The sequence below is a fragment of the Sapajus apella genome, unplaced genomic scaffold, assembly GCF_009761245.1.
Source record: "Sapajus apella isolate SASKATOON/1434 unplaced genomic scaffold, GSC_monkey_1.0 scaffold38, whole genome shotgun sequence".
Classification (NCBI taxonomy): Eukaryota; Metazoa; Chordata; class Mammalia; order Primates; family Cebidae; genus Sapajus; species Sapajus apella.
Window position 1 is genome coordinate 16,490,347 of NW_022436978.1, and position 24,745 is coordinate 16,515,091.

A 24,745-nucleotide genomic window follows, 5' to 3' on the forward strand; every position below is an offset into this window, starting at 1 on the left:
TAAGCAATGAGAAAAAGACTCCCTATTCAAGAAAGGGTGCTAGGGTAACTGGCTATCCATACGCAGAAGAATTAAACTGGGGAACTATGTATCAGCATATACAAAAATCAACTTAAGATGGACTAAAGACTTAAATGTAAGACTTCAGAGTATAAAACTCTTAGAAAAAAACCTAGGAAATATTCTGCTGAATATCAACTTCATAAAGAATTTATGGCTAAGTCCTCAAAAGAAACTGCAACAAAAACAAAAATTGAAAAATGAGGCCTAATTAAACTAAAGAGCTTCTGCACAGCAAGAGAAACTATCAATGGAGTAAACACACAACCTAGAGAATGAGAGAAAATATTCACAAACTATGCACCTGACAAATATCTAATATCTAGAATCTTTAAGGAACTTATATCAACAAGCAAAAAACAACCTCATTACAAAGTGTGTAAAGGACATTAACAGACACTGAAAAGAAGACATACAGTGGCCAATAAACATAGGGGAAAAATGCTACCCATCACTATCATCAGAGAAATGCAAATCAACAAGATACTATCTCACGCCAGTGTGAATGGCTTTTGTGAGGCTTTTGTTAAAAAGCCAAAAAATAGTGGACATTCACAACTTTGCGGAGGAAAGGGATCAGTGTTGGTAGGAAAGCAAATTAGTTCAACTACTGTGGAAAGCAGTTTGGAGATTTCTCAAAAGAACTGACAGCTGAACTACCATTTGACCCAGCAATCCCACCATTTGGAATATATCCAAAGGAAAAGAAGTCATTCTATCAAAAAGATACATGTACCTATATGTGTACTGCAGTAATATTCACAATAGCAAAGACATGGAATCAAGCAGATCCCCATCAACAGTGGATTGGATGAAGAAAATGTGTTACCTATACACTGTGGAATACTATGCAGCCATAAAAAGAATGAAATCATGTCCTTTGCAGCAACATAAATGGAGCTGGAGGCCATTATCCTAAGTAAACACAGAAACAAAAAACCAAATACCACATGTTCTCATTCATAAGTGAGAGCTAAACATTGGGTACACATGGACATAATGATGGGAACAACAGACATGAATGAACAAAGAGGGGAATGAGGAAGGATGACAAAGGTATATGCAAATTTTCAACTGCAAGGAGGTTGGCACCCCTATCCCTTGTGTTGTTCAATGGTCAACTGTAATACGCCATGCTTAAGTGTGATTTATCCTAGAAATGTAAGGATGATTCAACATATGTCAATAAATAAATGTGACACATCACATCAACAGAATGAAGAACAAAAACCGTATGATCATCTCAATCAATGCAGAAAAAGCACTGGACAAAATTCAACATCTCTTCATTATACAAATCTTAACAAATAAGGCAGAGAAAGAACACAGGCCATATATAACAAACTCACAGCTAACATTATACCAAATGGGAAAAAGCTGAAAGCCTTTTTTCTATGAACTTGAACAAGACAACGATGCCCACTTTTGCCACTGTTATTCAATATAGTATTGGAAATCCTAGCCACAGCAATAAGGCAAGAGGCAGAAATAAAAGGCATCCAAATTGGAAAAGAAGAAATCAAACTGTCCTTATTTGAAAATGACATCATCTCATATATATGAAAACTTAAAGACTCCACCAAGAAACCGTTAGAACTGATAAATGAATTCAGTGAAGTTGCTGGATTCAAAAATCAACATTCGACAATCAGTAGCATTTCTATATACCAATAACAAACTATCTGAAAAAGAAGTCAAGAAAGCAATCTCATTTACAAGTGCTACAAAAATAAAACATTAATACCTATGAATAGATTTAACTAAGGAGCTGAAAGACCTCTAGTAGGAAAACTACGAAACTCTGATGAAAGAAACAATATACACAAATAAAAAGACATCCCATGTTCATGGATGAGAAGAATAGTTAAAATGACAATACTATCCAAAGCAATGTGTAGATTAAATGCAATCCCTATCAAAATACCAATAACATTTTTCATAGAAATAGAAAAAAAATCTTAAAATTCGTATGGAATTACAAAGGATCCCAAATAGCCAAAGCAATCCTGAACAAAAAAGATAAATCTATAGGCATCACACTACCTGATGTCAAAATATATTACAAAGCTGTAATAACCAAAACAGCATAGTACTGTGTGTATAGACACATGGACCAATGGTATAGAACAGAGAATCCAGAAATAAATCCACATATTTATAGCTGATTTTTCACAAAGGAGCCAGTAGTATACATCAGGGAAAAGACACCCTCTTCAATAAATGGTGTTGGGTAAACTGGATATCCATATGCCAAAGAATGAAATTAGACTCCTATCTCTCACAATATACAAAACCAACTCAGTATAGATTAAATGCTTAAATGTAAAGCCCACATACATAAACTACTGGAAGAAAATAAAGGGGAAATTCTTTAGGACACTGGTCTAGGCAAAGATTTTACAGCTAACACTTCAAAATCACAGGTAATGAAAACAAAAATCAAATAGAAAAAAAAACCAAAACAGACAAATAGTACTATGTTAAACTATAAAGCTTCTGCACAGCAAGGAAATGATCCAAAGAGTGAAGAGACAACACGTATAATGAGAGATAACATTTGCAAACTAGTCACCTGACAAGGAACTAATATTTAGAATATATAAGGAACTCAACTCAATAGCAAAAGAACCAAATAATCCAATTAAAAAGTAGGCAAAGGATATGAACAGACATTTCTCAAAAGAAGACCAACATATGTCTAACCATACAAGTGGCTAACAGGTACATGAAAAAAATGTTCCAACATCACTAACCATCAGGAAAACGTAAATTAAAATCACCATGAGATATCACATCACGCTTCTTAGAACAGCTATGATAGAAAAGATCAGAGATAAGTCTCGCTGAGGATGTGGAGAAAAGAAAAGCCTTGTACACGTACACGGTTGGGGAGAATGTAAATTAGTACAGCCATTTGGGAAAACAGTATGGGGGTTCCTAAAGAAACTAAAAATAGAATTACAATATAATTCAGCAATCCCATTACTGGGTGTTTATCTAAAGGAAATATACTATAATCAGTTTATCAAAGGGGCACTTGCACTGCAGTTCTAATTCACAATAGTCAAAATATGGAACCAACCTAAGTGTCAATCAGTGGATGCATGGATAAAGAAAATGTAGTAAGTATACATAATAGAATAGTATTTGGCCATAAAAAAGGATGAAATCCTAACACAGCAACAAGGACGGAAGGAGAGGTCATATGTTATGTAAAGTAAGCCATGCACAAAAAGACAAATATTTCATGTTCTCACTTATATGTAGGGAGCTAAAAAGTTGATCTCATGGAGGAATAGAGTAGAATGATGACCAGAAACTCGTAAGGATGGGTGGAGGTATGAGGAGAGATTTGTCAGTGGGTACAAGCATACAACTGGATAGAATTTTAATAAGTTCTAATGTTCAACGAAACAGTAGGGTGACTACAGTAAACAATAATTTACTGCACATTTCAAAGCAGCTAGAAGACTGGAAATGTTCCCAACACAAAGAAATGATAAATGTCTGAGGTGACAGATAATCCTAAGAAACCTGATTTGACTATTACACATTGTATGCATGTATCAAAGTATCACATGAATTCCATGAATATGTATAATTATTATGGATCAATTGAGAACATTCTTTAGTTTTACATTAGCTTCCTATGGGGAGCTGAGTACTACACATATATTTTTTGAGTACTGTATTTTTAAAAGCAAGCATTATTTGATGCAATTTTACTAAAATTATATCAACCTAGGCAGACAGAAAATATCTGGAGTGGTGTTCAACAAATGATAATGACAGTTTTTTCTGAGTGATGGGATGAATATATTTTAATTTTTAAAAAAAACCATTCTTCTGCATACCTTTCTGTATTTCACGATTTTTAAAATGATGAGTATCATTTCACAGAAAGTTTCTTATAATAAAGAAAAACAATCACAATATGTAAATGTGCTTGTTATACACAATTTACATTCTAAAAAGTTTTCATAATTTATGGCCTTGAAAACTTCTGGACAAAAACTTAAAGGAGAAATTTACTCATCTCAGAAGAACAGAAAACATGCGACGATTTGTTATTTTCATTGTAACACGTATGGCTAAATACGGATATATAGTTAATCTGTTTCCCATTTCTAAAACCCAGGCATTAGAAAGAAGCCAGAGAGTGTCAAGTTAGAGGCCTGAGCCATGGAAGGGCAGGCAAAGAGTTAAAGCCATATCATGATACAACTTTACTTCTTAAAACTACTGCAGAATTTAAGTAACAAATCTCACCTCACCCCCTTCGTTTCTGCTTCCCTGCTCTAACTCCCACCTGCACCTGCTGCTCAACGATACCTCCTTCAGTTTTGTTTTCTTCTTTTGTGCCGCCTGGGATCTGTGACAGCAATGGTTCCAACGTTGGCAGTACATTGGAATCATGAAGGGAGCTTTAAAACATAGCGGTGACTGGGTTCCATCCCCAGAGACTTTAATTGATCTGGGGTGCAGATTGAGTACTGGAATTGTTTAAGGCTCCCCAGGTGACTCTCCTGTGCAACCAAGGTTGAGAATTACTACACCATAGCCTTCTTTAACCCTTTTCCAGCTTTCTCTGTAGCCCTTGAGGACTTTCCTCCAGCTCTTCATGCTCACTTTCACCACAGGGAATGGAGACGATGATAAATGATGACCTATCTCTGGTAGCACTGCATGGAATACACAAAACCTCAGTCCAAAGAGAACAGGCACATCTAGTGTTCATGCACCTTAAGCTTTACAGCACAGCCAAACCATGAACAGAAAGCCTTTGGTGAGAACAAAGAAGCCAGGCATTCTTTATAATAACTCCGGGAGTCTTCTACTCCTGGGAACATTAAGAGGTGATTAAAATCCACTTGAATTAAACCCAGGTGGCTGACAGGGCAATGGAAACAGAATCGACTCCTAGTTTCAGACCAGTACAGGCTTCTAAATGCCTGAACAGTCATTCTCCTACCTCACGTTGCTGCTGGTTCAAATTATGTGAATTTCTCTGGCAAAGAGCAATGGTCTCTACCATCGTATCTTCAACACCCTTCAGTGAGGGATCCTCTTGGGTATCTAGATTTAGAAAAAGTGTAAAAACCATTTAAGGATATACTGCCGATAACCTCAGAGCTTCTGTGAAAAGTTACTTTTTATTTCTTTGCCACTCCTTCATTTTCTAGCATATAATAATTCAAAAAACCTGATACTAATGTTTTGTAGATTAACAAACAGATTATTCTGTGAAATAAGAGTTCCCCACAGAAATGTTTTTAGGACAGATAAAGCACATCATACTTAGCATTTCAATATGCTATGGAAATATGTTAAATCCTCAGTCATCTGTCTAAGGATTAGTTAATAGAGAGATTATCGTTCACCTTTCTTGGACTACTATCTCTTCTTCTGCCTATTTCTTAAACATAGATATTCCCCCAAGATACTAGTTTAGGTCTCTTCATTTTCACAGTGATTTCAGCCATTCTTGTTTCAACTCTCATATCTTTATTAATAACTTTCAAATACACAACTCCAATCATTCTTCCATTCAAAATCTACAGGTTGAATTTTCTAATGAAGCTAAGACATTTATGTCCACATGGATGTCCTGCAAGCACTTGAAACTTTGTATGTGCAACTTACTTTTCTCATTTCAAATCTGCTCCTCCTCCGCCATTTACAAACCAAGTTAATGGGATCATCATCTTTAAGTCAACCAGTTTACAAATCTTCATCTTTGGTGCTTCCCTCTCCATCACCCCACACATTCAGACAACTCGCCACGTGTTGCTGATTCTCCTTCCATGCTTGCATACGACCACAGCTTTTACCCTGGTGGACCTTCTCATCATCTCATCCACGCTACTGCAACAGTTGCTTAGTTGAACTTTTGACATCCAAATCCTACATCCCTTGTTCTCTTTTATACTGTCACTTAAGCACAAGTTCAAACAGATCACTCCGTTCCATAAAAACCATCAGAGTCCTAATTCTGAAAAATAGAACGTAGGTAAGCGTCTGACACTAAGTAAACAGAGTAAAGACTTGGGCTCCTCTCGCCCTCTGTGCTCCAGTGTCACCCGATTATTTCTCACCCCTTGAGGTTACCAGCCAGGCACTTCCATGTTCATGTTTTCCTCAGCCTCGAAGGTCCTTCTGCTTCTATCAAATTCCTATTTACCCTTCCAGTCTTTCTTCAAAGGCTGTCCACAAAACTCACTGATTTATAGGTTACAAAGAGTTCCTGAATTTTCCACACACCTTTGACATTCTCAATATACCTTTCACGACAGACACACCATCCTGCCGACACTCCAACGTTTTATTGACGTATCTGTCTCCATCAGGAGACTAAAATTCTTTGTGCAGCGGGTAGGGAAAGCTATGTTTTAGCAGTCTGTGTATACAGCCCACAGGAACTAAGCACAATGTCTCACAATTAGCAAATCCTCCCAAATACTTAAGCACACTATCAAAATCGAATATCAAAGTAGATGTGCCCGGGGGCAGTGGCTCACGCCTGTAACGCCAGCACTTTGGGAAGCCAAGGTGGGAGAATCACCCTGAGGTCAGGAGTTCAAGACCAGCCTGGCCAACACGGTAAAACCCCATCTCTATCAAAAATACAAAAATTAGGCGGGTATGGTAGCAGGTACCTATAATCCCAGCTACTCAGGAGGCTGAGGCAGGAAGAGTTACTTGAACCTGGGAGGTGGAGGTTGCAGTGGGCTGAGATGGTACTACTGCCCTCCAACCTGGGCAACGAGTGAGACTGTCTCAAAATAAATAAATAAACAAACAAACAAATAAATAAACAAATAAAGTAGATGGCAGGCATGAGACTATTTTTGGAAAATTTATTTTCACTGGAATAAAAAACACTGGCCTCTGCAGACATGCCACCTGCAAATGACTGTAGTGATTTTCGGGAAATACTCTTCTTTTTTCCTCAGTCTTTCGTGTATTATCTTGAAAAGGTATTCTTGGATGGGCGTGGTACTTCACGCCTGTAATACCAGCACTTTGGGAGGCAAAGGTAGGTAGATCACCTGAGGTCAGGAGTTCGAGACCACCCTAGCCAACATGATGAAACCCCATCTTTACTAAAAATACAAAGATTAGCTGGGTGTGCTGGTGGGCACCTGTAGTCCCAGATACTTGGGAGGCTGAGACGGGAAGATCACTTGAACCCAAGAGGCAGAGGGTGCAGTGACCTGAGATCATGCCACTACATTCCAGCCTGGGAGACAAAGAAAGACTCCATCTCAAAAAGAAAAAAAAATAGAAAAGTTATTCTCATAACTCTAAATTTTTAAAAAATGCCATAAAATGCAACAAATATAACCAAATTGACTAAATACATACTGATAGCACAAAAATAGTAATTAAGTGCCCAGTTGAACTATCAATATAAAAAAGTCTATCCGTGTTTACTGGTGTTCCAAAAAGATTTACTATCATACCTGATGATCATAAAACAGCACAGACCCTGTCACCTAGGACCTCACTACAGAAATACAGGTAGCTAATACCTGATGATCATACAACAGCACAGACCCTGTCACCTAGGACTTCACTACAGAAATACAGGTAACTAATACCTGATGATCATAAAACAGCACAGACCCTGTCACCTAGGACCTCACTACAGAAATACAGGTAACTAATACCTGATGATCATGAAACAGCACAGACCCTGTCACCTAGGACCTCACTACAGAAATACAGGTAACTAATACCTGATGATCATAAAACAGCACAGACCCTCTCACCTAAGGCCTTACTACAGAAATACAGGTAACTAATACCTGATGATCATACAACAGCACAGACTGTGTCACCTAGGATCTCACTGCAGAAATACAGGTAACTAATACCTGATGATCATAAAACAGCACAGAACCTCTCACCTAAGGCCTTACTACAAAAATGCAGGTAACTAATCTACAGAGAATTAGGGAAATGCTGTATTAGGGAAATGTGTGGACCAAGGGATCCCTAAGAAATGTGTGTTAAAGAGGATCATCTAAAAATCAACCACCAGTGGTTCCCTGATCTTCAGGAGGGCTATTTTTAAAATGTCAAAGAATATGAAAACAAACAACCTAATTTAAAAAATGGGTACAGGACTGGAATGGACATTTCTCCAAATAAATGGCCAAAATACTCATGAAAGTCAATATCACTAATCATTAGAGAAATGCAAATCAAACCGATAATTAGATACCTCACACACATATGAATAGCTACTACTAAAAAAACCCGGAATATAAATGTTGGAAAGAATGTGGAGAAATTGGAACCCTTGTGTACTGTTGGTGGGAATGTAAAATGAAGCAGCAGCTAGGGAAAACAGTATGGCCATTCCTCAAAAAATGAACAGAATTAATACTTGATCCAGCAATCTCACTTCCGATTATACACCCCAAAAGAACTGAAAGCCAGGTCTTGAAGAGAAACTGTACATTCATGTTCATAGTGGCATTAGTCACAATAGCCAAAAAGTGGAAGCGTCCCAGGTGTCCACTGAAGGATGAATGAATAAATAAAACGTGGCCTACATATGCAATGGAATTTTATTCAGCCTTCAAAAGGAGGAAAATTCTGACACATGCTACAACATTTATGAACCTTATGTTAAATAAGCAAATCTCAAGAGGACAAACACTGTATAATTTCATTCATATGAGATAGTTGAGTAATCAAATTTAGAAAAAGCATGGTGGAAATAGAAAATAAACGGTATTTACCAGGGGCTGGGAGGAGAGGGGAACAGGGGAGCTGCTGCTGAACGGGTACAGATGTTCAGTTTGGCGAGATGAAAACATTTGGAGGTGGATGGGGATAATGACTCTAATAATGTGAATATACTTAATGCTACTGAACTGCGAGCTCAGTGCTGTGCGAATACGCAAAAATAGTTAAAATGCTAAATTTTACGTCAGGGTATATTTTATCACAATTTTTAAACATAATTTTTTTGAGATATTCAAGAAATATGATGAAAATTTTACATTTGTTGAGGACAAAGCCACTCAAGATACTCAATTGTCGACTTTCACTTTTCTTGGTTACAACTGTATAAATTCAGTTTGGAAACACTGGCTATGTTCAACGTTCTGCTAATCAGAAGGTCTGATTTGCTGTTATTTGGCATATCCATTTTTAGGATGTTAGTTATATCTTCATTTAAACATAACTGAACCATATTTTTGTTATAACAAAAGTATAAACAAAAAGATAACCAGCCAGGCGTGGTGGCTTATGCCTGTAATCCCAGCACCTTGGGAGGCTGAGGTGTGCAGATCACTTGAGACCAGGAGTTTGAGACCAGCCTGGGTGACATGGTGAACCCCATCTCTACAAAAAATAAAAAATTAGCCTATGTGGTGGTGTGCATCTGTAGTCCCAGCTACTTGGGAGGGTGAGGCAGAAGGACTGCTTAAGCCTGGAAGGCGGAGGCTGCGGTGAGCCAAGACTGGTACCACTGCACTCCATCCTGGGCAACAGAGAGCGAGCCTGTCTCAAAATTAAAAAAAAAAAAAAAGATAACCAACAAACAGTGCCTAATTTTCCATACATTTAAGTCCACTGAAAATCAGCATCACAAAGTCACAATGGTTTCTATGATTTTCTGTTCTGAACTCTTGAAAATTAGCTAAAATTGAGATCCATGTCAAAGAGAATAAACAGCAATTATGCATTTATGCAAGTGTAATTATTACATAATAAATGCAGTTTATTAAACGTCTTTTAAAACACAGTGTCCATGGATGAAAAAAGTTGTAATTATATTCGAGAACTTACTTTCACCTTGATGTGTTATCTCTTGAAGTTTGCTTTGTAGTCTCTAGGAGATAAAAAGAATATAGAAGTTAAAAAGGAACACTTTACATTTCTACCCACCAAATACTTGAATTAACATATTTTAAAGGTAAACCCCTCAAAACTACAAGGTTATTAAGAACAGTCCTTTACTGTCAGGCAGAAGTAAATTCTTGTGTTTACAGAAAGTACAGCCAGCAGGACGAGAAGGGACCCAAAGAGTCAGCAGCACCTGTTTTGCCCACCCCTGCTTCTCTCATCCCAGCACGGTCATCACTTACACTCTTTGGGCTCAGTAATGAGGATCAGGATTTATCTACGCTTTGGATGAGGGAATACAACTCATACTGGGTGATACAGTTTGGATATCTGACTCCTCCAAATCTCATGCTGAAATGTGATTCCCAGTGTTGGAGGGTGGGGCTTAGTGGAAGGCGTCTGGGTCATGGGAGTGGATCCCTCACCAATGGCCTGGTGCAGCCCCCTGTGGCAATGAGCGGCTTCTCCCTCTATTAGTTCACATGAGAGCTGGATGTCTAAAGAGCGTGGCACCCCTCCCCAGACCCCAGTCTTGCTCCCTCTGTTGCCATGTGACACATCAGCTCTCCTTGACCCTCGCTTCCTGAGCTCCTCACCAGAAGCAGATACTGGTGTCATACTTCTAACACAGTCTGCAGAACTGTCAGCCAAATAAACCTCTCTTCCTTGTAAATTGCCCAGCCTCAAGTATTCCTTCACAGCAACACAAAAGAGACTAATATACTGTGTCATGAGTAGAAGGGGTATAATATACTGGGCTATGAATAAAAAGCTTATAAGCTAAATTCATCGACTACTCCCTCTCAGTTACCTCATACCATATGCAAATGACCAATCACTTCTCAAATCTGCCCCTCTTCTCTCCACTGCCACCGACACAAGCCCTCATAGACTCATACCTGTCCCACTGCCTTCTAAGTCCTGTCTGCTTTGTTTTACCTCCCTCGTCTCCGTCTCCTGCCTCCCATCCCCCACATTCACCAGAGCAGTCTTTATGAAACAAACAACATCAAATCAGTTTCTTGCTTAAAAACCTTTACTTGAGCCCATGTGACAAGAAGATTAGCCACAATTCTTTAGTGTATCCAACAAAATCTGTCCAAATCTGGATCCAGCCATTGTTTCTTCCCTGACCTGCCTACATACGACACAGCGGAGGCCTAGAGAAGCAGCGGCACTCTCTAAGCAATCCATACTTCTTTGCTTTGTATTCCTAAGCCTTTACAAATGATGGCCTCATTCCTGACAAAGATCCCCTGTTTCTCCTCTCATCTGTGTCAGAAATACTCTTATTTATTCCCTAAAACTAGGTTCATGGTATTGTCAACAAGTAAATTACAAGAAAAAAAAGAGGTATGGGGTAATTTACATATTAAAAGAGATTAAGAGCCTACACAAAGCCTCTGTGGATTATTCTTCCTGGCTTATTTTAGAATCATATGGCTAGAAGGAAACTAGAAGCCAATACGGAACATTTTAAAATAGAAATATGATATCCCTAATCCATTCCTAGCCAGATGACAATATTAAAAAAAAAAAAAAATTGCTACATCACTTTGCTTCACCCTTCAGGATGGCTACTACCAAGAAAACAGAAAATAAGTGTCAGCAAGAATGCAGAGAAACTGGAACCCTTGAGTATGGCTAGTGGGGATGTAAAATGACATAGCTGATACGGAAAACAGTATGGCAATTCCTCAAAAAAAAAAAAAAAAAAAAGTAGAATTGTTATTTGACCCAACAATTCTACTTCCGGGTATATATCCCAAAGAAATAAAAGCAAGAACTCAAAGGTGTTTGTACACCCATGTTCACAGCAGCACTATTCACAACAACCCAAAGGGGGAAGCAGCCCACGTGCCCACTGAGGGAGGAACCGGCAAACACACTGTGGTATATACATAAAAATACTTGCCAACAACTCAACAAATGGTACGCTTACCACATGGTTTTTACTGCTGTAAGTTTTACCTTTTCAAAAAGTACCATAAAGAAATATAAGTCTAGTTAATGCTATAAATGATAAAAATATTCAGGGGTAAATGTACTAACTGCAGCTTACTTTGAAACATAAGAAAAAGATGGATTCATGAATGGATAGAGGAATGGACAGAAATATGATGAAAGAAACATGGGAATATGTTACCTCCAACATTATTAAGAAGGCACCATGAATATCTCCTTTCTTTTCCAATAGATATGCAGTGACTTCATGAAGCTGATACTTCTGAGAAATCTAGCAAAGAAAAAGGATAAATATTTTTATTCACAAATCTTGTTTGTGGAGTGAGAAGATCCCATTGAGGATGAAAAAAGCTCATATGATAATAAATAATGAATTTATACATTATTAGGATGATGCTTTACAGGATAATATGCAAATAACTGACTTCCTAGTCATACAGTGGTTCATTTGGCAGTTCCACTTGAACCAAATTCACTCATTTTTTTCATTTATTTATTTTTAAAAATTGTTACACACCTGAATTAGGTATATACACTGGAGAAAAGCTAACATATATACATACATAGTAATAACACAAACTAGAATTTAATCAAGTATAATTATTAAACAATTGAAAATGACAATGAAAATATTACACATCAACTTGTAAAATATTAATAAAAATGAATAAACTAAAAATCTCTAATTAGTAAAAAAGAAGTATCAGTTAGGCTAAGGAGAAAAAAAGGGGAAACGTACAGAAAGGCATACATTTTCCTGAAAGAGAAGAATCAACACTCTGGAGATGTCGATTCTCTCCGAATTAGTCTATAAAGTCAATGTATTCGTAAACAAAATTCCAAAGAGTTTGTTTCTCTTAAAGAAACTTGACAATGTGATCTCTAAATTCACGTGAAATAGTAGGAGATGTAGGACACCAAAGTGGCCAAAGCATTTTACAGAAAAAGAGCAAGGAGGGAGGATTCCTTTTACAAATAATAAATCTATGGAAAAGCTGTGGTATGAGCACAGGGAAAGACAACCAAAGGGAGAGAACAGAGCTCATCAAGAGATTGATGTATATTTGGGAGTTTTGTATATGGCAGTAAGGCATTAAAAACCAGTGAGGAAAGGATAATAAAATGCCACATGGACCATCAACTATCATGTGGAAGTAAAGATATAAATCCTCCTTTTGATCAGCTTGCAAAAATTAACTCCAGATGGATTAAAAGCCTAAATGTAAGAAGTTAAACTATAAAATTTATATAAGAGAATACCCTTTATTCCATTAAAATAGAAAAGGAAACACACACACACACACTCTCTCTCTCCTCTCTCTCTCTCTCTCTCTTAAGCCTTAAAGACTGGTAAACTAAAATAGAAGTCACTAAAAACCAAGTTAAATGATGTGCCATAATAAATTGGAAGAAAGTAACTCCAACACATAAAATTAGCAAAGGATTAGAGATACGAAAATCAGAACTTCTAGGACTCAGTAAGAGAAGGGCAGAAACTCAACAGGAAAATGGGCAAATGATATGAATAAATAATTCAGAGAAAAGAAAATCCCAAGGTTCATCGAACATACAGAAAGATGTTTAATGTATGAGTAATTGCTAATATCCATCATACTGGCAAAAATCAGGAAGACTGAAAACACCAGGCATCAGCAAGGATGTGAAAAATAGCAAATATCAAACACTGCTGATGGGAACAGAGACAATGAGGAAATCAACTTGGAAGTATCAGTAGAGCTATACTACTTTGCTGTTTAAACAATTCCATTTCCAGGTATATTACTTAGAGAAGCCTCATATGGGCACACAAGAAGATATGTACAAGGATGTATACTGTAACACTGTTTATAATAGCAAAAGATTGGAAATAATCTAAATGTTTGCCAACAGGGAAATAAACTGGCATATTCATTTGACAGACTAACATATGATCATTAAACGAATAAGTAGATCTACATGTATAAATTTTTTTTTTTTAATTTAGTAAAAGTGGCCTGGTGTAGTAGGTCACACCAGTAATCTCAGAACTTTGGGAGGCCAAGGCTGGCAGATCACTTGAGGTCAGCAGTTCAAGACCAGCCTGGGCAGCATGGTGAAACCCCATCTCTACTAAAAATACAAAAATAAGCACAGTGGCACACGTCCATAATTTCAGCAACTTGGGAGGCTGAGGCAGGAGAATCGCTTGAACGTGGGAGGTGGAGGTTGCAGTGAGCCGAAATCACATCACTGCACTCCAGCCTGGGCAAGAGAGAGAGAGACTCTAACTCAAAAAAAAAAAAAAAAAAAAAATTGGTTAAAAAAAGCAATTTATAATAAAATACCTACTGTATATTAATATAAATTTTAAGAACATATACAACTGTATCATGTATTTTATAGATACATACACATACAGAAAAAATTCAAAACATAGATCAGGAGGATAAATACCAGTCTAGGACAGTGGTGACCTCAGGGGAGGCGGGGAGCAAGACAGATAATGGGTGCTTTACTTTTAATACAAACAAGAAGAAAAAGATAACGATCTAGGGCCAGTATGGCAAATGTTAACTGTCAAATTTGGCGGGTGGGTATACACATAACTGGAATTCAGCACATTTCTGTAGATTTAAAATATTTCATACATAAATATTTTTAAAAGTATGTGGGGGCAGTTCAGGAGGTAGATGCAGAAAATACAGGCAACTGTTCCGAGAGTGTTGACAGCAAAGGAAAAGAGATACATGACAGCTAAAAATTAAATGTTAAACGGGAATCATGCTGTTACAGAAAATAGCGTGCGTGTCTGTGTAGACAGACATTCTCATTTAGAAACAGGAAAATAAGGGAAGAGAATTAAGACAATGAGCGTGCTAATGCTACTCAATTGCTATTTAGTCTATTAAGTCTTATGGCACAACAGGACTATCTAATCAACTGTGTCTGCAAACAAGAGCTTGGTCTCCTTTCAATATTTTTACTATGTTTCTTTTTCTATGCTTATTGAGTTGGTTAGAATTTCTATCATACTTGATGAATAACAATTTCTATAAAGCTGATGTTACTAAAATAAATGAAGCAGTTTATCACGGCAATTAAGAACATGCACTATGGAGTCAGACTATCTGGGTTCAATCTCAGGGGCTACCACTTACTAGCTACAAACTTATACAAGTAACTTCATATGTGAGTCTCCCTTTTAATTACCACTTTGACTCATTAATTACCATGATTTTACAGTGAACTGTGATCCTATTTTGATCAAATCTTTTAAACCTTTGACATATTTGACAGGCTTCTCGAAATCAAAGTTCAAATTCTAAAACTGAGTCTTCTTTTTTTATTTTGAGACAGAGTCTCACTCTGTTGCCCAGGCTGGAGTGCAGTGGCGAGATCTCGGCTCACTGCAATCTCTGCCTCCGGGTTAATGCAAGTCTCCTGCCTTGGCCTCCCGAGTAGCTGGGACTACAGGTGTATGCCATCATGCCAGGCTATTTTTTTTTTGTATTTTCAGTGAAGATGGGGTTTCACCATGTTGGTCACACTAGTCTGGAACTCCTGACCTCAAGTGATCCACCCACCTTGGCCTCTCAAGTGCTGGGATTACAGGTCTGAGCCACCACGCCCAGCCAAAACTGAGTCTTTGTAACCTCAGCCTAATATTGGGATGTTGCAGAGGGTGCCTGAAGCATACAAAAAAGAGATAATGAACCAGCTTATTTGATGCTCTAAATTATATGGGAAACACTGTCACGTAAGAAATGATGCTTAACGTTCTTTGAATTGAATTTGTATATGGTATTATTAACATGTCTTCCAAAATTCTATGAGATCCCTAGAAATCTGCTATGTCTTAGTATATGTTATCAGTCATATTTTGGGTTATTATGTTAAATTGTTGTAGGCCACAGAAAATAACCAAATTTCCTTGACAACTGTGCCTTTAATCACAGTCATGTTAAGTCACGTTGTCCATAGTTAATTATTTTGACACTTTTTTTCCTGAGATCTCCTTGCAAATTCTAAAGTGTTGCATTTTCAAGGAGGTCATGAAAAAGAGTGCAACATATACTCTTGAATCCAGGTTTTTGACAACTGTGACACCATATCATCACTGGTTTGGGTAAAAATTTCCCAACCCCCAATGGAAAAAACAAACCTGGCCTCATAAAATTGCTAATCTGACATTAAGAAAAATAGGAATTAATTACACTGGACTGAAGTAATTGTTATGACTTGTTGGAAACACTGCTGATACTTTTTGTGTGTTGCTTTCCGGAGTTAAGAAAACTTTTTTTCTGCAGTGGGGGTAGGCAGGGGCTATTCACAGCCTTAAAATAATTTGGTAAAGTATATTTTTTGCGAGCAAAATTAAAACATTTATTTTTTTTCTATACCTGATCCTTCCCAAATTTGGAAACTGAATATTCATATTCTATGGCAATATGGTTATTTTCACGAGTTCAGTAAGAATTTGCTCTGTTTGTAGCAGAAAAATTGGAAACACAGGTTATATTACCAAGGCTTTGATTGGGATGTCATTATTTTTAGATATAACCAGACTGCTTTAAGTAACTAAGCTTAACTATAAGGAGGCAATGAAGTCCTTGGAAAAACTGGCCTGGTACCCTGTCAAGATGCTACGCTTACAGGGTTCCTAGCCTTGCAGTGAGTAAAGAATGCCACTTTCTGAGAAACCCAGGAACCTCAGAATATTTGGGGGCCTCAAAAAAATAATATACCCAGGCATTACAGGTAATATCTGATGATGACTGCTTCGCAGCCTGAAGATGAGAGACTTTTAAAGGTCTAGTCTGAGATTTATTCTAAGTCTCAGCAGAGCAGATTTTTAAAAAGCCTAAATAGCCAATCACTATTCTTGCAGTATAATAATCAAGCCAAATGTAACGACACTAAACTTATTTTACAAATCAACTGAACTTACTGTGATTATTTTTGGTAAAAATGGGAGAACTTTCAGAAGAAAAAAAACTACAATAAACATTATGAGATTCTAAACTCATGGTTTGAGATTTTATGATTTACATGCAATTGGACTAAATCCTGAATTTTCAGTTTCCTCCAGTATCTGACCAACTCTCTAAACTAATATTTGAAAATTTTCTCCCATTTTTTTGACTTAGAATCACTGAAATTAAAACTGCTTTTCCTGATGCCCTGCACACTAAAAGCTAGACAACTTGATATAAACTTCGGAGAAATCACCACAACAACTTACTTATGGACAGAAAGTTCACTGGAATACCTCATTCAAACTGCAATCCAGGAAAATCTGTCAGATTGCCACTTCCTACTTTCACCCCAACTACAGATACTTTAAACACAAATCTTGAAATATTCTCAGCTGGCTCCCCTCCAGACTGAGGGACAAGCTTGCCTCCAAAGAGTAACTTGTGTTTCTCTTTGTTTCTACAGAAATGTCTTTTATTAAATGCCTACTGGCCTATACCTAACTATGATGGAAACCTTACAATAGCACCTCCTAAAATGAGATGCAACTATTTAACCAAACTGAGGTATTTTCACAACCAAGAGACTGTTTCAATAAGATATAGGACAGTGTACCCCAATTTGTTCCTTTCCACTTGTTTTAATCTACGATTTTTTCCCCTCTGCTAATCTATTATGTCAACCCAAATCTCTCCAGAGCTACCCACCTAGCTTTTAATACGTGAAACTTTCTGAAAGCAAAGTTTCAAAAGGAACACTGAACAAAACCAAAATACGTCTCCCCAAAATACTGAGGACTGTCAGACAATGAAAATGCAGGGAACCCTCCGCCCCCGCCTCTATCTGCCTGATGGCAGGACATACATTCTTCTTTACTGGAGACAGCACTTGCTCATTGGCCCAGGAGGAATCTGGGAGCAGATTTGACTATCTTCCCACACATGCTCCTACCTTTTACTAGGCTGGAACTGCTCTCTCCTGTCTTATCACTACGCAAGATTTAAGGCTTGGCCAGGAGCGGTGGACTTTGAAAGGCAGAGGCAGGTGGATCACGAGATCAGGGGTTCAAGACCAGCCTGGCCAACATGGTGAAATCCTGTCTCTACTAAAAATACAAAAATTAGCTGGGTGTGGTGGTGGGCACCTGTCATCCCACTACTCAGGAGGCTGAGGCAGAGAATCTCTTGAACTTGGGAGGCAGAGGTTGCAGTGAGCTGAGATCACTCCACTGCAATCCAGCCTGGGCAAAAGAGTAAGACTCCATCTCAAAAAAAAAAAAAAAAAAAAAAAGATTTAAGGCTCTTTGTTAAAATACAGTTTAAGCAAAGCCCCTGAGCCACTGCCCTGAGAAAGACACTTTTGAACTGAGGTTTCTGCCACATGATGGGTATAGCAGATATTTGTTAATCTAAGTTTTGTTTTCAGGAGAGTGTCTCAACTAAGAATTTACAAGGTTTAAAAAGAAATTATATCTTTTTCCCCCATTTACTTTGACTGTCTGTCAAACAGGGAATGTTAAAGCAGAGTTTACTCTTGCCTCTTCTACGTTGCTCGTCTCACCTGAATAGTTTCTTCCAGACGGTAGCACTCAAGGACTTGCAGAGTCTCTATAACTCGGTTCGGGTTGAACTGACATAACAGCTCAATGAACTGCTCTGTGATGCTGGGAGATATTTGCAGCAATTCTTGATTTATATGAATACCTTCCCTAAAAACATAAAAGATAATACTCAATTGTAGCATTATTTAATCACATCTATAATTAAAAGCTACCAGTAAAATGCATATTACATTAAAACTAGGACTACTTGCTGGTCAGGTAAAAAAAATATGAATTGAAAGTCTCAATGCACAGGTTACAACCTGGGCTTATGCTTGGTACCTGAGGCAGGGGCTAGTTTTGTGGGACTAAGCCTGTGGGAGAGAAATAAAAGGAAAATCCTAAACCCTCCAACCAACTGAGTGAAACTGAGATGGGGCAGGGACCTCTCTTAGGGGCCCGACACACACCTTCCCCTCCCCTTCAAGCATGAAAATAAAGAAAAATCTTGAATCTCTTCAAGGGAAATTCCAGGCATCTAGCTAGCCTGTAGAAGTAAATGAGCAACCTGATAACAAAGAAATAGCTGGTAACAATAGCCACCCAAGTAGGTTAGAGCTGCAAGATGTTTGATTCCCTGCAGAAATTAAAGGTAACATCTTAACATATGTCCCTGAATTGTTTTTCTGAAACCTGCACAACCAGATAGGAAATGCCAACCACTGTCATGCAGAACTCAGATTGGGGGCCCCTGAGGACTGAACTCACTGCTGCTGTTCGCTCTAGATTGCTTCTTGAAGGGTCTGGAGAGAGTCACGCCCACAGGCCAAGCCTTAATATTACCTTCTGCCCACCCCAAGTTCTTAAACAACGCCTTGCTGAACTTAACCAACTGCAAATCAAAAGAATCTCTGAATCCATCCATGCCATAAAAAACCCCCACTTCGAGATACCCCACCTTTTTGGGCCAAATCAATGTATAACCTCCATGTAGTGATTTGCAATTGGGCCTGTAATGTCTGCTTTCCTGAAATGTCCCCCTGCCTTTAAAAACTCTTCCTGTAAGCCATCATGGAGGTCTGGTCTTACGCATGAGCTGCTGATTCTCCTTGCTTGGTGCCCTGCAAAGAAACACCTTCCATTCTCTAACTACAAACCTCTAACTCAATGTGGGTGTTTGGCTTTATTGCACCAGGTGAGTGGACCCAGGTAACAGACCTCATCTTAAAAACTGAGTTCCCAGCCATCACAAGATAGGAGGTCAGACACGCCTCAGTATGCCCCTTCCTTATTCACTTTTAACCAGAATTCACTCCTAAGGAGTGGGCAGAAACCAGCTCTGGAAAACACAAAACAGATGACTCACTGTTTCACTGCCTTTAGTCAATTGTGGCTGCGACCAGCCTCTTCCTCCACCTTTGCTGCTTCAACGTGACAGCTCACCAGTTTCACAACACCTCCCTTCCTAAACTAACCGCCATCTCCAGAACTGTTTTGGCAGGATGGCAGAGGACATGCAGTGAGAGTTTTCGTGTCATCTGCTAACCTTTTGATGTCAGAGGGCTGAAAACTGCCCCTTTGCACTGTGCTAACACTTCCACGTTTTGAACACTGGTCCCCCGAGAAGGCATGAAGCTCTATTGTGCATGTGCATATTTCTCTTTTAATAAATATTCATGACTTCTCCTATAGGTTATTGAATATATATACTTAGGTACCCCACTCGGCATAAACGACTGTTCCCTTTACCCCTCCCTTGAACTGCCTGTTTTCAGTTTCTGCCAGAGGCTACGATTCCCAGACTGTAAGAATGGTCACCTTGTAGGCTGCAACCCTTTATGTGAAATAAAACTCTCCTTTCAAAATTTATGAACCTTGTAATTCTTCAGTTGACAACATCTGACAGTAACTCCAGATAGATAGTGTCAGAAATGAGTGAAATTGTGTAGGCTACCCAGTTGGTGCCCACTACAGAATTGCTTGATTGGTTTGTGAGGAAAAATCCCCACACACATTTTGGTCACCAGCGCAGACTGGTTTATCTTATTATCAGAGGGATCGAGACTGAGTCTCCAGGGAACGCTATTAGGTAAAAGAAAATGGGGATGCTAACCAATGTTTCCCGTACTTTCCCGATGTTTATGCTAAATTGTACGCTGTACTTTATGCCAAACTGGTTGTATTTCATTTACATCAGCCTTCTGTTAATATGTCTTATAAATGCGAGACTATGGAGCAAATTAAGACTAGACATAAGCATGAATAACAGTACTTAATTCTTTCCAGAAAATTTATTGACACAGCCACTTACAAGAACTAAAGTTGTGAATATGCATCAAACCAAGCAAATCACCAGATGAACAGATTCTGATGGACTGACTTGTGAGAGAAATAATGTGTCTCATGGGAAACGATCAGGCCATATCAATATAATCAAAACTTTAACAAATAAGCTACAGCATTAATGAATTTACATCCATTTCTGACTGTTGCTTTTCGATCTTGCACATAAATTTGTTACATCCACTTCCCAAAGCTATCTCTTAGTCTTCTATTAACTATTTGCTTTGCAATATACCCACTGCTTTCTTTTGTCAGTTTTGGAAGAAAGCATGTGTGTGTCTTGTGAAATACACACACAAACCCTGCCTACCACAGAATTCAGGTTGGAGAATGTATCTACTTTTACTCCATAACTCTGTAAATGGAACCATATCTAGGGAAAAATAAAAATATATATCAGTTTTGAAAAATGTACATAAAAATTCTTTTTTTTTTTGAGACAGCCTCATTCTGTTGCCCTGGCTGGAGTACAGTGGCATAATTTCAATTCACTGCAGCCTCTGCCTCCTGGGCTCCAGTGATCCTCTCACCTCAGCCTCCTGAGTAGCTGGGACTACAGGTGTACACCAACACGCCTGGCTAATTCTTGATTTTTGTAGAGATAGGGTCTCACCATGTTGCCCCAGGCTGGTCTCAAACTCATGGACTCAAGTGATCCACCTGCCTCACCCTCCCAAAGTGCTGTGATTACATGTGTGAGCCACCATGCCTGGCCCACATTACCGCTATTCTAAAATTCAAATTCTGTAAATCAGTTCAACCATTGAGGACGACAGTGTGATGATTCCTCAATGAGCTAGAACCAGAAATACCATATGACCCAGCAATCCCATTACTGGGTATATACCAAAGGAATATAAATCATTCTACTCTAAAGACATATGCACATGTGTGTTTATTGCAGCACTATTTACAATAGCAATGACTTGGAACCAACCCAAATTGGTTGGTTCCAAGTCAATGGTAGACTAGATAAAAAAAAGGTGGTACATATACACCATGGAATACTATGCAGCCAGAAAAAGGAATGAGATAATGTCCTTTGGAAGGACATGGATGAAGCTGGAAGTCATCATGCTCAACAAACTAACACAGGAACAGAAAACCAAACACCGCACGTTCTCACTCATGAGAGTGCTGAACAATGAGAACACGTGGACACAGGGAAGGGAACAACACACACCAAGGCCTGTTGGGGGCTGAGGGGTGAGAGGAGGGACCACCATGGCACACGTGTACTTATGTAACAAACCTGCACATTCTGCACATGTATCCCAGAACTTAAAGTAAAATAAAAATTAAAAAATAAATAAAATTCAAATTCTGATTTCCTAACATTTGACAAAGACATTAACATCGTGTTGGAATTTTTTAAAGGCTAGTCTCTTCCTGCCCCCTCATTCTAAAATGTGTATCTAAATAGACCAGTCTAGATTAATCTTCCCTTTCTCTAAGGAAGATGATTTCACAATCTCCTTCTGTATCTTGTTTTTATAATTTGGGCCCACTTCAGCTTATCCTAAATCCTGTCTGCTTAAATTCTCTGCTCAATCCCGTATATCCAGTCCTTAGATGTGGTGGCCCCCTTTTGATTATCCAGCACCTTTTAGACTGAGAGCTCAAATATATTACTCACAACACGCCGGAGGGAAAAGAACAAAAACCTGCTGGGTGTGGTCACTCAGCTGTAATCCCAGCACTTTGGGAGGCTGACGTGGGCGGATCACTCGAGGCCAGGAGTTTGAGATCAGCCTGGCCAACATGGTAAAACCCTATCTCTACTACAAACACAAAACATTAGCCAGGCATGGTAACACACACCTGTAATCCCAGTTACTTGGGAGGCAGAGGCAGGAGAATTACTTGAATCCGGGAGATGGAGGTTGCAGTGAGCGGTGATCACACCACTGCACTCCAGCCTGGGCAACAGAGAGAGATACTGAGAGACTCTGTCTCAATTAAACAACAACAACAAAACACTATTTCTCTATAGTTTTCACTCAAATCACAAGGCCTTTAAGCTGAACTTTCAGCTTTCCACACACATTCCGTGTTAAAAATGCCCAATGTAATCCTGTGCCAACTAAACACCAACCTGCCTGAAAAATACGTTACATGTGATTATTACAGGCAGCAAAGACGAATGATACCTATAAAATCCGTATGAAACTGTAACATATAAACACAGTGGTGTCTACAAACGCGACAGGCATTGATGAGACAGAAACCTTCCCGTAGTGAGAAGGAATCCAGTGCTCCTTGGTCTCCTTGCTCCCCATCACGATGCCACGATCCACAGAACTAACAGTATTTCCGCTTCTAGGAACAGCCACAATCCCTCAGAAACTTCTGGGAGGCTCAGAACAAAGCAGGCGAGCTCACTGTTTGCCTGACAGCAATGATTCTGACACATCAAACTGATGTAACAGCAGATCTAAGACAGCTGGCTTTAGGGGATTTGGTCACTTTTCCACTTTCCTGATTTGACTACTAATCAAATGCCAAAATGTAATCTTTCAAATCTTTTTAAACTTTTTTTCTTTTTAAAGACAGAATCTCACTCTGTTGGCCAGGCTGAAGTACAGTGGCATGCTCATGGCTCACTGCAACCTTGACCTCTCTGGCTCAAGCAATTCTCCCACCTCAGCCCCCAAGTAGCTGGGACTACAGGTATGTACCACCATGCCCTGCTAATTTTTAAAGAGATAGGGTTTCACTGTGTTGCTCAGACTGGTCTCCAACTACTCGGCTCAAGCAATCTGCCCATCTCAGTCTCCCAAAGTGCTGTGATTACAGGTGTGAGTCACCTCATCCAGGCAAATTCTTCAAATTTTAATAAAATTTGTTATTTCTCTGATAGTCAGGAAAAGAAAGTGTATATCGTTCTCCTACAAAGGAAGGAAAAATGAACTTTATAAGTTAACAGAAATAAGAGTCTAATGATTTCAGGGACAGAAAGAATAATTTAGTTCTATAACCACATCAGGTATAAACGTTATGTGAATCATCCTACTTCTATACAGGCTGTGATGCTCTATTTCCAGACTACTTTAAGAAACTAAGGTTTACTTTAAGGAACCATTAAAGTCCTTAGAAGAGCTGGCCTGGTGCCATGTCTACATGGTTCCCAGCCTTGTGGTAAGTAAAGAATGTCACTTTCTGGCAGGCCCAGGAACCTCCGAATATTATGGGGATCCCAAGAAAAAATGAATTCACCCAAGTACTAGAGGTAGAATCTGATGACAAGTCCACGGCTTGGCTTCCTAGCCTGAAGAGGCTTTTCTGTATTTGGGAGACAGCGTCTCCCTGTCATCCGGGCCGCAATGTAGCAGCAGTGGCACAATCACAGCTCACAGTAACTTCAAACTCCTCAGCTCAAGTAATCCTTCAGCCTCAGCCTCCTGAGTAGCTGGGATTGCAGGTGTGACCACTATGCCTGGCTAATTTTTCATTTTTTTTTTTTTAGAGATGGGGTCTCTATGTTGCCCAGGCTGGTCTTGAATTCCTGGCCTGTAGAGACTTTTAAAGGTATAATCTGAGGTTTCTTATAATAAATTCCAAGACAGCAAATTTAAAAAAAGAGCCTATATGGCCAATGACTATTTTTGTTGCACTTTATATAAATAATCAGGCCACGTATAACAAGGCTAACCGTGTTTTATAATTAAATTAGTGTGATGACCATAAATGTCTTTAGTAAGAATAGGGGTAATTACAAAGAGAAAACTTATGTTTCAGAAGAAAACTATGGCACATCTGTTATTAGATTCTAGACCTGTCTACTGTTTTTGAGTTTTTTTTAAATATCTGGACAAAACCCTGAATTTTTAGTTTCCCCCAATATCTGGCTGTGACTCACATATAACATTTCTAATTCTTCTCCTACCCGTCTGACTTGAAATCATTAAAAATTGGAAGTGTGCTTTCCTGAAGCCCTGCAATCTGAAGGGAGACAAGTTGATGTAAGCTTCGAAGACATCATACAACTTATTCATGGGAAAAAGTTCACTGAAACTTTGA

General features: G+C 38.7%; 1 protein-coding gene across 7 annotated transcripts in view; it reads right to left on the bottom strand.

Moving 5' to 3' along the window:
- The window catches only part of VPS8 (VPS8 subunit of CORVET complex), a 244,417-nt gene that overhangs the window by 68,639 nt on the left and 151,033 nt on the right, over positions 1 to 24,745 (bottom strand). For all 7 annotated transcript variants that reach the window (XM_032298379.1, XM_032298382.1, XM_032298381.1 and 4 more), the window contains 4 exons: positions 18,403 to 18,550; positions 12,071 to 12,160; positions 9,868 to 9,910; positions 5,033 to 5,136 (listed from right to left, as the gene is read on the bottom strand). In XM_032298379.1, the coding sequence (XP_032154270.1) occupies positions 5,033 to 5,136; positions 9,868 to 9,910; positions 12,071 to 12,160; positions 18,403 to 18,550 (385 nt within the window). The remainder of the gene's footprint in view (positions 1 to 5,032; positions 5,137 to 9,867; positions 9,911 to 12,070; positions 12,161 to 18,402; positions 18,551 to 24,745) is intronic.